General features: G+C 36.8%; 1 protein-coding gene across 2 annotated transcripts in view; it reads left to right on the plus strand.

The window, feature by feature from the left end:
• The window catches only part of Tis11 (Tis11 zinc finger protein), a 59129-nt gene that overhangs the window by 34724 nt on the left and 8480 nt on the right, over nucleotides 1-15925 (plus strand). The window contains exons 1-2 of one of the 2 annotated variants that reach the window (XM_076518687.1): nucleotides 8982-9005; nucleotides 14462-15925. The exon at nucleotides 14462-15925 is cut by the window's right edge and continues 8480 nt beyond it. In XM_076518687.1, coding sequence (XP_076374802.1) covers nucleotides 8997-9005; nucleotides 14462-15634 — 1182 coding nt within the window. In that variant the 5' untranslated portion in view covers nucleotides 8982-8996 and the 3' untranslated portion in view covers nucleotides 15635-15925. Of the gene's footprint in view, nucleotides 1-8981; nucleotides 9006-14461 lie in introns of those variants that run through there. The other variant, XM_033470530.2, reaches the window with a different exon arrangement.

Below are 15925 nucleotides of genomic sequence, written 5' to 3' on the forward strand. Positions count from 1 at the left end.
GTTGATTTTCTGCTATTTGAATCAGCAAAGACGAAATACAAAGTTGATTTTCTGATATTTAAATCAACAAAATTAAAATACAGAGCAAAGTTTATATGCTACTCGAACCAACAATGCTGAAATACACAGTCAAGTCTGTTACTTGAACTAACAAAGTTGAACATCAAATATGAAACCTGTTGCGCATGTCCCTATAGAAAATAATAGCGATGAGGAAATACTAAGAATCTTAGCGTCTCGGACTGATAATATACAAACTTTACGGAATTATTATAGCATTTATTTCGCATGTATCCGATCATTATGCGAAGTGTCTTATTTGGTCAGGTGTGATGTTCAAACTGGCTGGGCAAACTACGTCATTGGTGGATAGATCAACTGATTTCAGGACTTCCATGCGTATCAGAGTATCGAAACAGTCTACGTTCTCTTTCTGACGCAATGCAATTTTCTTGCGACAGGAGGAAGGGGAATGTTTAAGTGTCAGCCTTTTTACGCAATCCAACTATTTCTGTACAATTTTGCGTTACTATTTGCGAGAGGAAGTCGTCGATTCAGAATATTTTTGTAAGATTCTATCATTAACTGTGTCGGCACTTGATAAATTATTTGGAAATATTTGGACATAGGGTGTTCATTTTATCCAGCACATTGAGACATCTTCGTTATTTTTGCTGATATACAAAAAAAAATACGGGAGGACAACTTTGTTTACTTCAAAGCTAAGAACATTATAGTCCTTTTTTTTCTCTCAAGGTTATTTTCTTTAAATATTGGAGGTCATCGCAATTTTTTGCCCATTAACCCCTATTTCTTAAAGGCCATTTTATAAAGCCAGTGTCAGAGATCGTTGAATTCATCTTGATGTGCACCGCAGTGTTGCGTTATAAAAAATAGGGGTTAATGTACAAAAAATAGCGATTACCTTCAATATTTGAAAAATATGGTCTTGAGAGAAAAAAAACATGAATCATAATATTCTTTGCTTTAAAGTAAACAAAGTTGTCCTGGCACATTTTTTCATATCAATAAAAATAAGAAAGATATTTTAATGTATAGAATAAAACTAAGGGCTTGTATATTGCCCATTATTAGACTGCGGATTCATATGTCAAACAAAAACTCTCTATCTCGAATACAACAAACCGCAGTTGAATAAAAATGCTCTGCGTCTATTGCAACAAGCAGCAGTTTAATAAAATTTTGCTATCTGGATCTCAAAAAAAACAGGAGTCACATAAAAATTCAGTTTCATTCTGAAAATATTAAATAACTTGAAAATAATTTATCAGCATTGTTAATTTTAATTAATTTAGTAATTAAATCTAGTTGAATATCTAAAAATACATAATGAATATCTATCAATAATATGTAATAATGTAATATAAAACATTCCGCATCTCCATTTTCATTAAAATATAAAATGATACTATATTCTACTTCCAAAAACGTGATTTTTCAGTCAAGATAGTAGTAACAGTAACATTTTATCATACAGTTTTATCTAACATATTCATAAATTCATATACAAATATTGGAAATGATAATGTTTTGCAAAGTCAGCAATAAATCAATGATTGCGAAGTACTTCTTTTAAACAAATTTTCTGCACGTTAAGGTTATTCAAACAAGCATTACTCACGACAGATTCGAGGGAAATAAAACCGAAGAAGATTTGCATCGCCATTGTACTGTTTTATCAGTCGTGTTCGCTTATCAGACTGCACTTGGTAGAATTTTTCCATGTACTCGGAATGAAAAACATTTAAACGAAGATAAAAGCAGCGAGTCGCAAATATATTTATAAGTCGACGTAAACGCGACTCAATGTCCTTCGGCATTACATTTTTGGAAAATGTGTCACCTGTTCAAGGCTAACAAAACTCAGACTAACAAAGTTTTATTTTGCTAATATTTATGTAACGATAATATTGTTCGCAAACCGTTCATATAACGCAGCTATACAGAAATAGCATCGAGCAGTAAAATGTTAAAAATATCATATGATGTTCAATCGTTTGCTTTCGCATGAGATTATTTATATTTATATACGAATTTGTTGTTTAGATTTTGAAAGCTTCGAATGTATGAATTTATCCTTAAAAAATTATATGATAACTGAATTGCTAAGGGATAATTGCAATTGTTCGTACTGGAATAAGTGTATAATAAATTGGAAAATAAATTTACAATAATAGTTTGCTAATTTCACTGCGGAACCAATGACTGTAATACTCGGAGGACGGGACTCGGGTCTATTTGGACCCAGAGTGTAAATATTATTACTTGACCATTTATTTTTTATGGCTTATGACAATTAATTAAAATCTTTACACATTTCGTCAAAGTCTAGAGAAATACTAACTATTCGAAATTTTGTCTGCTCATGTTCGTCGTAAATGCTTCAAATCCGCACTCTAGTGATTCATGTATTAGCCAGAGCTGTAGCAATCGCGCGATCGAAATTCAAGCGGAGTTATAGTTATAATCTGACACCGGGTGAAATTTCGTGCGATGGAATGACGTTCTGCTGCACATTCTGCATTCTCGATCCACAAGTCTTCGGCATGGATATTTTTAAAAAGCTGGCAAACATTATCCCGGCTTTTCCTCCGTCGATTATATAAATACTTTCACGCGAAGAATGCCGAGTTATTCGGCAGATTGTTGACTTTAAACACAGAAGCTTATTTAAAGGGGGGAAAAAGGTAGCCGCTGGAATAGGTGTTAACCAAATGGGTAGGGGAGACCGGATTGTTGCAAACAAATTTTTTCGTAGATTTTTTTTTGAGAATGTTCTCTTTAACCTCTTCACAGTCACAACAATTTGAACTTTTTTGTCTGCTCATATATTGATAACAAGGGAATAGAATTTTATTCCATCTTCAAAGAACTGAATGATGTTCAGATTTGACTGGTATAACCTTCGAACTGCGATGACCAGGTCATTAAGACCCAGAAATTTAATTCGTCATCTATATAATTACTCAATTTTCAAAAGTTGAATACAGCAAATTGCTGTTATACTAGAAACAACAGAGAGACTACAGTAAATCTATAAGAAGTATCTCTAAGAATTCTGTTTAAAAAACTGATTTCAGTAATGTTGATATTATTTTTATACCTGTAGCACTTCCGATTAAAATGAGTCCAAACACGATCGAAGAGATTATTAATATACCGGGTGAGTCATATAACCGGAATATCCCAAATAACTTTAAATTAGTTGAGCATGGAAGCTTCTCTACTTACAAGAAGCACTACTAATTTTTAAAAACGTGTATTTAACAGTTTTTCATGAAGAACATAATTTAGAAGTGATTTTCTGAGTGCAGGTCATATGACTCGCCCAGTAGATTGCTCATTAATTAATTCGACACCTTGTATATGCTACTTCGTCTTTACTACCTCATTCTTACATTATCGTCTCTGCTATCTCGTCTTGACTATTTTATGGTAACCTCGTACTTGATATCCTGTATTTGCTAGTCCGTTTTAACAATATCATAGTTGCTACCCTGTATTTTACAGTTCGTCTTTACTATATCATATTGTATATTTGCTACATTTTATTTGTTGCATTGCATTTGCTACATTGCGTTCGCTACATTGCGTTTGCTACATTTCGTTTGCTACATTTCGTTTGCTACATTTCGTTTGCTACATTTCGTTTGCTACATTTCGTTTGGTACATCGCGTTTGCTACATCGCGTTTGCTACATTGCGTTTGCCACATTGCGTTTGCTACATTTCGTTTGCTACATTGCGTTTGCCACATTGCATTTGCTACATTGTATTTGTCGTATCATGTTCGCCACGTTGCGTTTGCCACCTCGTTTTTGTCACCTTGATTTTGCTACCTCGTACGTGTCATATCGTCTTTACCACCTCGGTTTTTGCCACCTTGTTTTTGTTATCTTGTCTTCGCCATCATCTATTTGTCATCTCGTCTTTGATACCTTGTCTTCGCTATCTCCTATTTGACATCTCGTTTTTGCCATCTCGCTTTTGCTACCTCGTCCTCGGAGCCGAACCTAGGGAGCAACGACGAAGCTGCTTATTTTCAGTTGGCTTCGCAGAAGCCTCCTGCTCGGAGTCCGCAGAATCGCTCGTTCGTACAATGATAAATGCAAACTACCGACTAACGCGAACCACGACGGCATTTCCAGAACAGCCTTCCCCATGTGCCTGTTCTCTCGTGCTTATGTTTGTGCTTGTACCTGTTCCCTCGTGTTTGTGCTTGCGCTTGTACTTGTGCCGCAGGGCTCGGTGAAGTTCGGTGAATCATCGATGCAGAAATGAAAACACCGTCGTTTCCAGTGAGAGGCGTCGACCTCGAGGTTCGAAGGAAATCTCTTGTTAGAATTTATTTCCCTGCTTCTCACCGTTGTCCCGACTCCTCTTTTCTTGTAGTCGTAATCGACGCGTTGCTCCTTTATGCGTGCGCCTCATTTGTTTTGCGGTCAATCTGACGCAACCGTTTGATTTTTCCTGCGAGTGGGAATTGTAATTTTCTATAGAAGATGAGCTTCGACGCGATCAGTATTATATATTCTGTCGTATTTCATTACATTCTATATTCTTTTTTCTTCGAATTAAATACACAGCTTTTCGCCATATTTTCTAAAATGGCTATTTTGTTCTTCATTTTGTGAACAGTTTTATTTTGTCCTTTATTCTGTTGATGAAGTGACGATTAACTATTTTATGGTGTTTTTCCCATATCAAATGCTATTTCAAGAATAAAAAGATCGTAAAGTTGCTACAAAATCGTGTTAATAAAAATTAAATAATACAAATCATTGTTAAACAATACTATTTTCTGTGTACCACCATTTTCTAAGGATTTGAAAGAAATATGATTGAAAATTCATTTCACGCATTAGTATATCGTATGACTCACAACTGCGCGAAGACCATATAAAACGAATTAATGTCAAATTGTATAATGCCAATGTCGGAACAGTTTCACCAGATAGGAAAAACAATTGAACCTATAAACATTCACAGACGTTTTTCTCGAAAGTGATGTACGTACTAAGGCTCTTTTCACATCGAACAGTGATTCTTCTTCGGAGAACGATCGATCTCGAGGAGATGAACGATCGCTCTGTGCTCAGAAAGCAATCAGAAATAACCCCGTGTTGTCGTTAGCATAAATGACTCTCCGCTAGGACAATTAACACTCTGTTGATCGCACAATGGACGCGTACGAGATCTCGGTAATGGATCTTAACGTGTTCGCTATATGGACGGTGGTCGCATATGCGATCACTGCGATCTCGAACCTGGTTGAAAGAAAGTCTATTTTTTGGTCGTTCAGAATCACGCCGAGAGAAATTAAGGAAACGAGCGATTTTGTTCAATATTCATGATAGAGAGCCGCACGTTATATTTCATAGAATTCTACTACGAAACCCGCTATACAAATAAATGATGGCAGGCGAACGTGTTGGTTCTGTTTCACTTTCATGGATCGGGTTACACAGTCAGGTGAAAATTGCGTTTCCTACCAGGAAAGAGGACACATTAAAGGAATTAGAAAACACCGGAAATGACGTGCGAGAACATTAATGAGATCATTCGCCGAAATCGCACAGTTCTTATTTCAGTTTTAATTTATATAAGAGTCCATTGGTAGTTCCAAATTTGGTGGAAAAATTATTGTTCTCACAATCGAATGGCGGATCTGTGTGGACAGAAGTGTCATTAAAATAACAGTGAAAACTATGTAACTGAAATGATTAACTAATAAAAGCTATAACTAAAATAAACACCTAATAGAAACTAACCAAAATAAATAACTAATAAGAACCGTAACTAAAATAAATGAGTGATAAGAATTATAACTAAAATAAATAGTTAATAAAATCTATGTAGGCAAATTAATAAACACTATATAAATGGAATAAATAACTAATATAAACTACATGGCCAAAATAAATGATTAATAAACACTATCACTGAAAGAAATAACTAATAAAAGTTGTATAACTAAAATAAACAAATTTAGGAAATTACACACACAGATAACAGTACAATTTATATGATGAATGAATTAAATGCAATGAATGAATGAAACATATATTATAGTAAAAATTGTACGAAGTTTGAATAAACACAATTTGGTCATTATTATAAAATAGTATGCGTTAGTCGTGTTTAGAGCTCGGTAGCTCTAGTGTTTAAACATATAAGCTACCTGCTACATATAAATAAATGGAAACATTGAAATATTATCGTTGTTTAAAGACACACGAATAAGCAGTTTAAAATAAACCAAGCTCGACAAGTAAACTGTCAATTTCAGCCAATAGCGACCGCCTAGCTGCGGCAGAGAGCAGCTAGTAAGAGGGAGGGGGAATGTAACACAAAGGAGCCTTATTGTCGCGTGAGGACTATACTTCAGTCGCTTTTTACTAACTACACCTTTCTACTCAAAATTATGAAAAATAATAACGTTCAATCGCACGCTAATGTTGCAAAACACGGAAAACTTAGCAAATCGAAAGCGATACCATATCGAGTATACGTAAGATTGTTCTCGGTATCATTTTTTCCGCTTGTTCGAGCACGTTCATTCCTGTATTCACCGATGCCGAAGAACGCGTTGCGCGTTCTTATTACACGTTGCTTCTATTTCTCGTTAACTCATTAACCGGAGCGAACTGTAACATGAAGAAACTATAACGTCGAAGCTTTCTCCTGCTCCACGTGAACCACTCAACCTTGATTTTCCTCGCAATGTGTTGTTTTAGAGACATTTGGGTCACATTAGACGAATTATCGCGCGTGCCGCAGGAAGTTCGCTTTATCTGACGATCGCTGGCGCATCAGCCTCCGAATCGGACTTTCGCTGAATCCATTTTCCCGCGGATAAGCACGTTCTCCTTGAGCATCATTTCACCGAATCGCTCGGAGTTACGTTGCGCACGCCGGGAGTTACACGTTCGTTTACCAGCCACTTTCTCCGTCAGGCTTTCCACCCTGGATACGTCCAGTCGTAATGTTATGCAGTGGACAATTCTTGGAACTGTGGACACTGTGTTCGTTTGCAAAAGGGAACACGATCCAAGCCAGTTTTTCTGATTCGTTGTTTCATGCCGGAGTGTACAGGCATTTGAGGATGAATGGCGATACGTACGCTTTACGTATCGTTAACATTCGAGTAAAATTTGATATTTGGAAAAGTGTACGTCTTATTAAATTAAAAGTACATACTATAGTGAAGCTCATAACAAATAAAATATTGCTATTATTGCTAATAACTAATAAAAAAAAAGATGAAATAAACATTAAAAATTTAAAAATTAAAGTAAATAAAATAAAAACTGAAAATTAAAAGATTATTAAAAAATAAAATTAAAAGTAAAAACCCACAGAAATCTACGAGCAACAATAGTTAACAAAATAGCAACTAAGTTATAAGTCCAATGCGCAGAACAGATTCGAAATTAAGACGTTTTTCAAATATATTGCGAAATTCATAGGTAAATAAAAAAACATGCGACATCAACACACGTTTGAATACCTGTTTCCTCATTTCGCGAATAATTGCATCATTTTGTTTTTTAATCTGATCAACATATCCTTTCCCGTTGACACAGGCATAAATATTTCCAAATGTCACTGGTTTAAATGATTACGAAGTCTATTTAAATTATAATTTGTTTCGAAAATCATCAAAAGTCTTTCGCAATTCATACCTGAATGAATCATGTATGCATGTATTCACCTTCGGTCTCAAAAGTCGCAAGAAAAAAAGAACAAACAGCGCGCGCGCACTGTGCACCTAGTACTGTCTGATCATTATGAATACGCATACAATGTTAATATAATTCCTGGAACGAACGTGCTTTTAAATAGGGGTTCCGTTTGTGTCGCGGCCTAAGCGATTTCACAACGACGCGAAACAATAACGAGCAGGCGACTGTAATGCGGAATGGGAACAATAAAATGCAGAATGTATAACAGAAATAATACAGAATGAGTTATAAAATAAATACCGTATGAGTTATAACAATCATACCGAATGAATAATAAAAATAATAGCGAATGAATAATAAAAATGATGAAATGATCAAGGATATGTATATCCTTTTCAACCAGTTCAATGTTTTCGACGAGCATACTCGTCATGAAGAAATGGCAGCATTTTATGTTACGACGAGTATACTCGTCACGATTAAATAGCAATATTTTGTCTTACGACGAGAATACTCGTCATGTAGAAATGGCAACATTTCATGTTACGACGAGTATACTCGTCATGTAGAAATGGCAACATTTCATGTTACGACGAGTATACTCGTCATGTAGAAATGGCAACATTTCATGTTAACGACGAGTACACTCGTCATGTAGAAATGGCAACATTTCATGTTACGACGAGTATACTCGTCGTGTAGAAATGTTAATATCTTGTGTTACGACGAGTATACTCGTGGAAAAACAGCTAACTGGTTATAAGCGGTAAATGAAATGAAAATAAGAATCCATGAGCGAACGACGCGACTTGATACGGAACGAAAAAGATTTCGTTGACCGGTCACACGTGATTGCATCTGCTGTCAAGCCCGCTTGATAAGGCGCATGGTAGCAGGATAGTACGTGTGCCACGCTCACATCGAGACCGGCGCGGTAAATAGCCGTTGCACGTTGATGACTACGGGATAACCAACACTTGCGACATCATCCGTGTGTCTCTCCTTGCATTAATACCTGGCCTCTGCAGACTAATTGCGAGAACGACGGTGTTCGTGTATCGTGTATCGTGTGGTGATCACGCGTCCGTGTGTACAGTAAAGTACTCGGTGGAAATTTCCAAGCAGCGATGCGATTCGACGCGAATCCGTGATTTTTTTTCTTCTCTCTCCTCTATAATCGGGCGGGAGGAGACATTCAACGGTTCGGTTCATTATTTTTCGCCGGTGTGCGCGGGTGTCCATGATCACGGCAAACAACGCGCGGCTCTTGGGAACACGAATTACTCGTTCATGAATTATGTAAGAAGCTGATTGTGAACCTCTAATGTGAATTATAGTTATTGCTCACGTTTTATGTACACGAGGAAGTAACATTTATGGAAATTTCGGAAATGAATTTTCATGGGGTAGTAGTCGCGGGTCACGGTAATAAAACGGTTCACTATGTACAGTTATACTCTGTGCATGACTGCGTCTCGACGACAATATTTGTTTAAATCGGTTAGAGGATTGGCATTTTAATTGACAATCGCGCTTATTAGCTTTTACTTTGATATATTTTAATTATGTACTGCAATTAACGGCAAGGGATCGTGCAAAATAGTTTGTTGTTACATGGTATTCATTGCTTAATTTCACTTTTCAATGTTGTACGGTTTCGAATGCAAGGTTCGTGCAATTCTTCTGCAAGTTCTCATTTTCGTGAATTATTTTATGAAAATTAGAACAAGAAAATTCCTTACGGTGAATTTGAAATAATAATACAATTTATGTAAATATACGTATAATATAATTATTCACAATAACAATACAAATTTTATATTTCATATGCATATTCACTTGTATTTAAGAAACTTGCATGTTCCGTAAATGCACAAAGATCAGCAAGCAAGTTATAAAGCATTTTGTGTAGACTGAAGATACGTTGTGAATTATAAATAATAATTAATTTTTCATTGAAATTTTAATCCTGTAATCGATGTCAACACATGTGCGACAGGCACGAATGAAGATATGGAAGCATTCTTTGCTTCTTCTCAATAAATCGTTAATTATAAACAAATGTAATACAAATTCACTGTCTTCTGGTGGAATATGTAATCGGGGTTTCCTTGCTGTTGATCATTGTATTTTCCATTTCGGCACACGTATAGAAACACGAATCACACTGTAAACATGTTAATTTTACATTATACAATTCTCTATTAAAAGTGTATTTATTCAGAAGTGTTTGTTTGATCTGTCGTTCAGATTACTGCTCGCAAAGTAGCTACAATTTACTGTTCTTTCGAAACGTTTGCTAACGATGTTTGCACTTTGGTCTATTGGAAAAGAAAACTTACTTGATTGCCACACTTTAGCGATGATTCAGCGATCGTTGAACATGAATCATTTTTCAAGTAGTATTCTCGAGCGGTACAATTGAAATTGTGCGATCGAAATATAGGATTATTGTGGCGTTAACAATTGGGAAACTTACGACGAGATTATAACGCATAATAGTGATCGGACGAAGTATAGTAAGCATTTCTCGGTATAGGTCGGTTAAATGATAAATCCGATTTTCCTCGTTTAAACTGCTTATTATTAAGTCAGGTTTACGCCATTTCAATTGCGCAATCTCAAATCAGGCTTTTTGTATTTAAATTACTCAATTGTTAAATCGAATTTATTCCATTTAAATTGCATATTGCTACATCGAGTTTCCCTGATTTAAAAGAATTTTCTCACCGAAAACAGTGACGGGTTTAATTGTAAATTTGTATATAAGGATTTTCATGGCCGCTGATTACGAATTTGAACCTGAGAATTCGAACAAAAAAATGTCGGATGGGTTGTTGAAGAAATGATTTGATTTTCACAAAAATTTGGTGTATGTATACTTTCGAAAGTTCTGATTACGAATCTGAATTTCAAATCTATAAGAACAAAACACTTGTAGCCATTTAGTTCTCAGGACAGACAGTAATTTCCTTAGCGCACGTATCATGTCATCGTTGATGACGATAACATATCCTTTTTGATGCAATATTTCGCGCTTCAAACGTTCAATTATTGCACTAGCGTTACTATTCAAATGTTCTTTAATTATGAGAAACACTATGTTTCTACTTAAACAGCATTCACTGTCACGGGATCCTGAAAAATAGAAAACACAATATTGAAACCTTTTTTTCAATTTAACAAATTTCAACTTTTTTTCAAAATAATTTTAGTCATTGCCTAATAATTTGGTTTTTGTAACATCTCAAAACAGTTTAAGTAATTTGGCACGACTTTAAAAAAAGTTATTCTGTTTTCAATACTTTCGTGAAACAGTATACTATACATCGACCCATAATAATTACTATAATGAAAAAATATACAGCTTTGATACAGCCAATTATTTAAGTATAGCTAGATGAAAATATAAACTATGGGTTCAGTAAGTTTGAAGGCAGGATAATACGATAATACTTCTAAGAGAAAAAAGTTGCAACTGTAACTTCGCAATAAATGCATTCCATTTGCTCTTATAATTTGAATCTACAATTTATCGATTTGCTAATGTAATAGTTAACAATTGTTGACATATTAGCGCTAAAAAATGTTGTACTTACTATCAGAAACAATATCCATTTTACACAATTGAAGAAAAATACTTCCACAAAAAGATACAGTGTTCACAATATGCACTCCGCACAGTCACTCAAGCTGCGACAGACTCATAAAACCGCTGTGAGGATCAAATCTGAGCACAATACAGTAAATTCTTCTTTAAAGACCCCGGAATTCAGAATTGAAAACCGTAATCGGGGGACACTCGGACACGATTCTTCGAGCCTCGATACCTGTGGAAGAGGATTTTCAGGGTTTCGTTCACGATTCCGGGTTTTTCTATCACTGTGCGGCGCGATATTTACTCGAAATTTTCTAAAATATATTATCCAAAGAAATATTTTTGATTATATTATGCAGTAGAATAATCAGTATACAAAATCTTATATGAGGATCTTGAGAAACCCCAGGACACCGTTACAGAACTAGAACTTTATTTGAAAATTATGATTCCATGTGCTGTTATTTTTGCTCTAAAGCCTTTAACAAACTATACTCAGTTCTGGATAGTATACTTCAGAGATAGTCCGTAAAAAACCCAAGATGGAAAGTTAGTTTCATGATTTAGCTCCAGCAATGGTCCTTCGGGTTTCTGGATGGTCAAATTCCTCTTGGCCTGCTTAAAATACCGTCAGATTAGATTGTTTCTAAATGACGTTTGTTCTATACACGTGGATACCTACGGTTTAGGTAGTTTCACATGCCATAAGTTTTAGGCTTTCTCCCTCTAAAACGTCGAACCTTTGTCTCGATTCGTTATACCTGCCGGATGGCGTGATTTGTTCTAGGCTCGGATTTAGAAGCGATGTATTCGAGTTTCAAAATAATTTACAGTAGAAATTGTTCTTAAATGTAAAACTGGGACATTTTGAGACCCACCCCTAAATATTGCAATAGCTGCATGTGCATACATGAACTCGTGTAGCACGGTGCGACTATTTGAGTCCCACCCTATAACAACAAATTGAATTAAATTATTATTACTTTTTTTATGTTTTTATATTATGTGATTCCTTTGTTAAAAATATACTAATTTTGTTTAATTTAAAACTCGTTAAAATTTCTGTGCAACATGGGTTTATTTCATTCTCCGAAATCCTGTGCCCCATAGAGTTAACCGGTATAAGTCGACGAAAAACATTCGAAATCATAAAGCTCTTGTTATTTTGAAAGCTGGCACAATTTTAATCATAATTAGAGAAGATGTAACTTGAACAGAATTCAATAATATGTAATTGAAAAGTTCAAGTTCTTTATTTAAATTCTTCCATTGCTAACGGATTAATGTAAATCGTGAATTGTTAATATTGTTTAAAGATATCGTTGGACGTTATGCGTCTAAAATTTTGTGCAAAATTCAATTGTGTGCACAATGTTGTACAAAATTCAATGATCACATTTTTACAAAATGCATATCTAAATTTTGTACGAAATTCAGTCATGTTCGCATTTAAAATATTTAGAAATCTCAATCATGTGTACATATAAAATATTTACAAAATTCAGTCATGTACACATTTTGAATATTTACAAAATTCAATCATGTACGCATTTAAAATATTAAACAAAAATTCAGCCATTTACACTTGTGTACAAAATTCAATCATGTACACATGTAAAATATTTACAAGATTCAGTCACGTATACGTTTAAGATATTTACAAAATTCAGTGACGGTTTACATCGAAAATTTTGTTCAAAGTTGTATCACGTACGCGCACAACAATCTTGCATGTCCACCATTTTTCCGATTAAAGGTTTGACCGAAACGAATCCTGATTATTGGTCAAGGATCCACATCTGCAAATTATTCGATTACATAAAGCTCCTGATGTCGTAACGTCTCTACTGCCACTTTGCGTTTTCGGGCGAGGAATGTATTGTTCGAACATTCATTGTAGAGTTACAGTAATCACTCCGGCAATCAACTCTAATCCAGCTAGGATTTACGTTATTCGCCGGCATCGCAGTATGATGGCAAAGCCTTAAATCACCGTTATACAGGAACTCGGTAGATAGATAACGTTGATGCGCATATAATACGATTCGTTGTGCTTGTATCAATGATTTTCTCATGGTAGATATAACTGCAGAACAAGGAATTCGTAGATCGATGCAAAATAGTCTGCTGTCTTATAGAAACATTTTCAATATGTTTGAAACCTGCACGATTGTTTCATTAAATTATAGTATAGAACATAAATACTTATTTGTGAAGATATACATACATGTATACGAATTACTTATTTGCATTTTATAGAAAATTACTTATTTGTATTTTATGTAAAGTTACATATTTGTATTTTATGTAAAGTCACTTATTTGTATTTTATATAAAATTACTTAATTATTGTAAAATTTGAATGTTAAGTGCTGACACTTGGACTGCAAACGTATTTGGAGTAATATGAACACAGTTTTTAGTAGGCAACATGTTTTAAAAGGTCGAGTAAAATTCATATAACATCTTCAAGCATAACCTTGTACCCATACATTCCTTCAGTCGTTAAAGGCATTTAGTATTATCTGCAAGGTATTTGTAATCTTGTTTTATAGATGTGAATCACAATCATAACCATATATGATGTATTTAATCTATTTCGAATCATTTATTTGCCCCCCCCCCAAAAAAAAGAATGGCAGATACTGCCAATATTACTGTGTAACATGATACTTATCTCCTAAATTAGTCAATTGTTTTAAAGATATAGTAATGTTTCCCTAATTGTCGTTCAAATTGTGCATAAAAATGGACAATTTGGGAAGAGGAGATATGATTATTCGAACCTTGCAGCTCGATTTTATAATTGTTGGCAATCGGTATCTATAAAAACTAACTGCAAGGCTCGAATAATCGCATCTCCTCTTCCCAAATTGTCCATTTTTGTGCGCAACCTGAGCGTCAATTAGGGAGACTTTACTGTATATGCCACGTGTCGTTTCAACCTCGTCATTTTGGGTAGGTTAGTATCGTATTGGCGTAATTCTTAAAATGTAGACTATACATGGCAAAATGTTACGAGTGAAGGAAATTATGAAGTCCCTATTAATCAACTTGACTCTAAATTATCTTAGGAAATAAGCTTGGTCAGTAAATAATACGCGCTCATCGAGTCGGTAATCCAAGGTATTAACGAATCGCTCGTTTTCTGTTGCAGAATGCAGCTACCGCGAAGACAAAGGAGATATCCACGACGTCGACGGCGAGCAGCAATGGCAACAGCACGACCGGTAATAACGGCGGACACGCGCCCCTACGTCGAAGCTACACCTCCCTGGTAACCACTTTGATCGAGCAGCATCGTAAACTGGACCGGAGTGCAAGCGAGCCGACCTCTCGCTACAAAACCGAGTTGTGCCGGCCATTTGAGGAAAGCGGTACCTGCAAATATGGCGACAAGTGTCAGTTCGCGCACGGCTACAGTGAATTGCGCAATCTCGCCCGCCATCCGAAATACAAGACCGAGCTGTGCCGTACGTTCCACACGATCGGGTTCTGCCCGTACGGGCCCCGGTGCCATTTCATTCACAACTTCGAGGAGGCGCGGATCCACAACCAAAAAGTGAGCGCGCAGCTGGGCTCGACGCAGCCGAACATCATGGGCCTGAATCCGTTGTTGAGCGCGGCAACGGCAGCGGCGGCGGCCGCGGCGGGCAACAATTGCAATGGCTCGAATGTGAACCTAACCGTGAACAGTGTCAGTCTCCTCGAGCAGATCGTTGCGTCTCCGCAAGTGGCCGCGGCGGCAGCTGCGGCGACGCCCAGCCTGATGCGGACCAACTCGTTGAGCCTGTGCAACAACAACAATCACAGCAACAACAACAACAATAACAACAACACGTACAACCCACCGTTGCTTAGAACGAACTCGCTGAGCCTGACGACCACTCAGCACCACCATCATCACCATCATCATCATCATCATCAGAACGGCACGACGGGCGTCAGCTCAGTTATCGGCGCTACCAGGCCGAAGCCGTTGAATCTGAGCCCGACGTTCTCGCTCGGCAGCACGGGGGACTCGATCTCGCCGTCGTCGAGCCTCAGCCAGTCGCCGACGAACTCGATGGCCAGCTTCTTCAGCGACGATTGCAGTCAACAGCCGTCCCTAAGCTTACCCACCACAGCGTTCAGTTTCGGCCAAGATTTTGGATTGCTCGCGACGAGACAGAGCCCTAGTCCACGAACTAACAGCATGTGCAGCCCTTTGAGTTCCGACGAGCTAACGCCGAGGACGCCGTCGCCGTTGTCGCCGAATGCGGACTCGAGGCTGCCGGTGTTCAACAGGATCAGCAGCACCCTCGCCGATTTCGAGAACCTGAAGATCTAAGGTGCTTCCCCTTCCCCCACCCCCCCCCAAAACTCCGTATGTCAGTCGACTGTTTGGTATAACTTTTCAAATTTACTTTCCCGAAGACGCACGGACGGCTCACGAAGACGTTAAAACGAAATGAAATGAAGGAGACAAAGAGCTTCGGATCCGCAAACACACGCTAATTTATCTAACCGCAAAAGACAGGAGAATGTGAGGGAGAGAGAGAGAGAGAGAGGACGGACTCTTCCACCGACTCGAGGAAAACTATTCTTTCTTTCGTTCGTTCTTTCCTATTTTTATTTACTT

Source organism: Megalopta genalis, chromosome 2 (assembly GCF_051020955.1).
Source record: "Megalopta genalis isolate 19385.01 chromosome 2, iyMegGena1_principal, whole genome shotgun sequence".
Taxonomy (NCBI): Eukaryota; Metazoa; Arthropoda; class Insecta; order Hymenoptera; family Halictidae; genus Megalopta; species Megalopta genalis.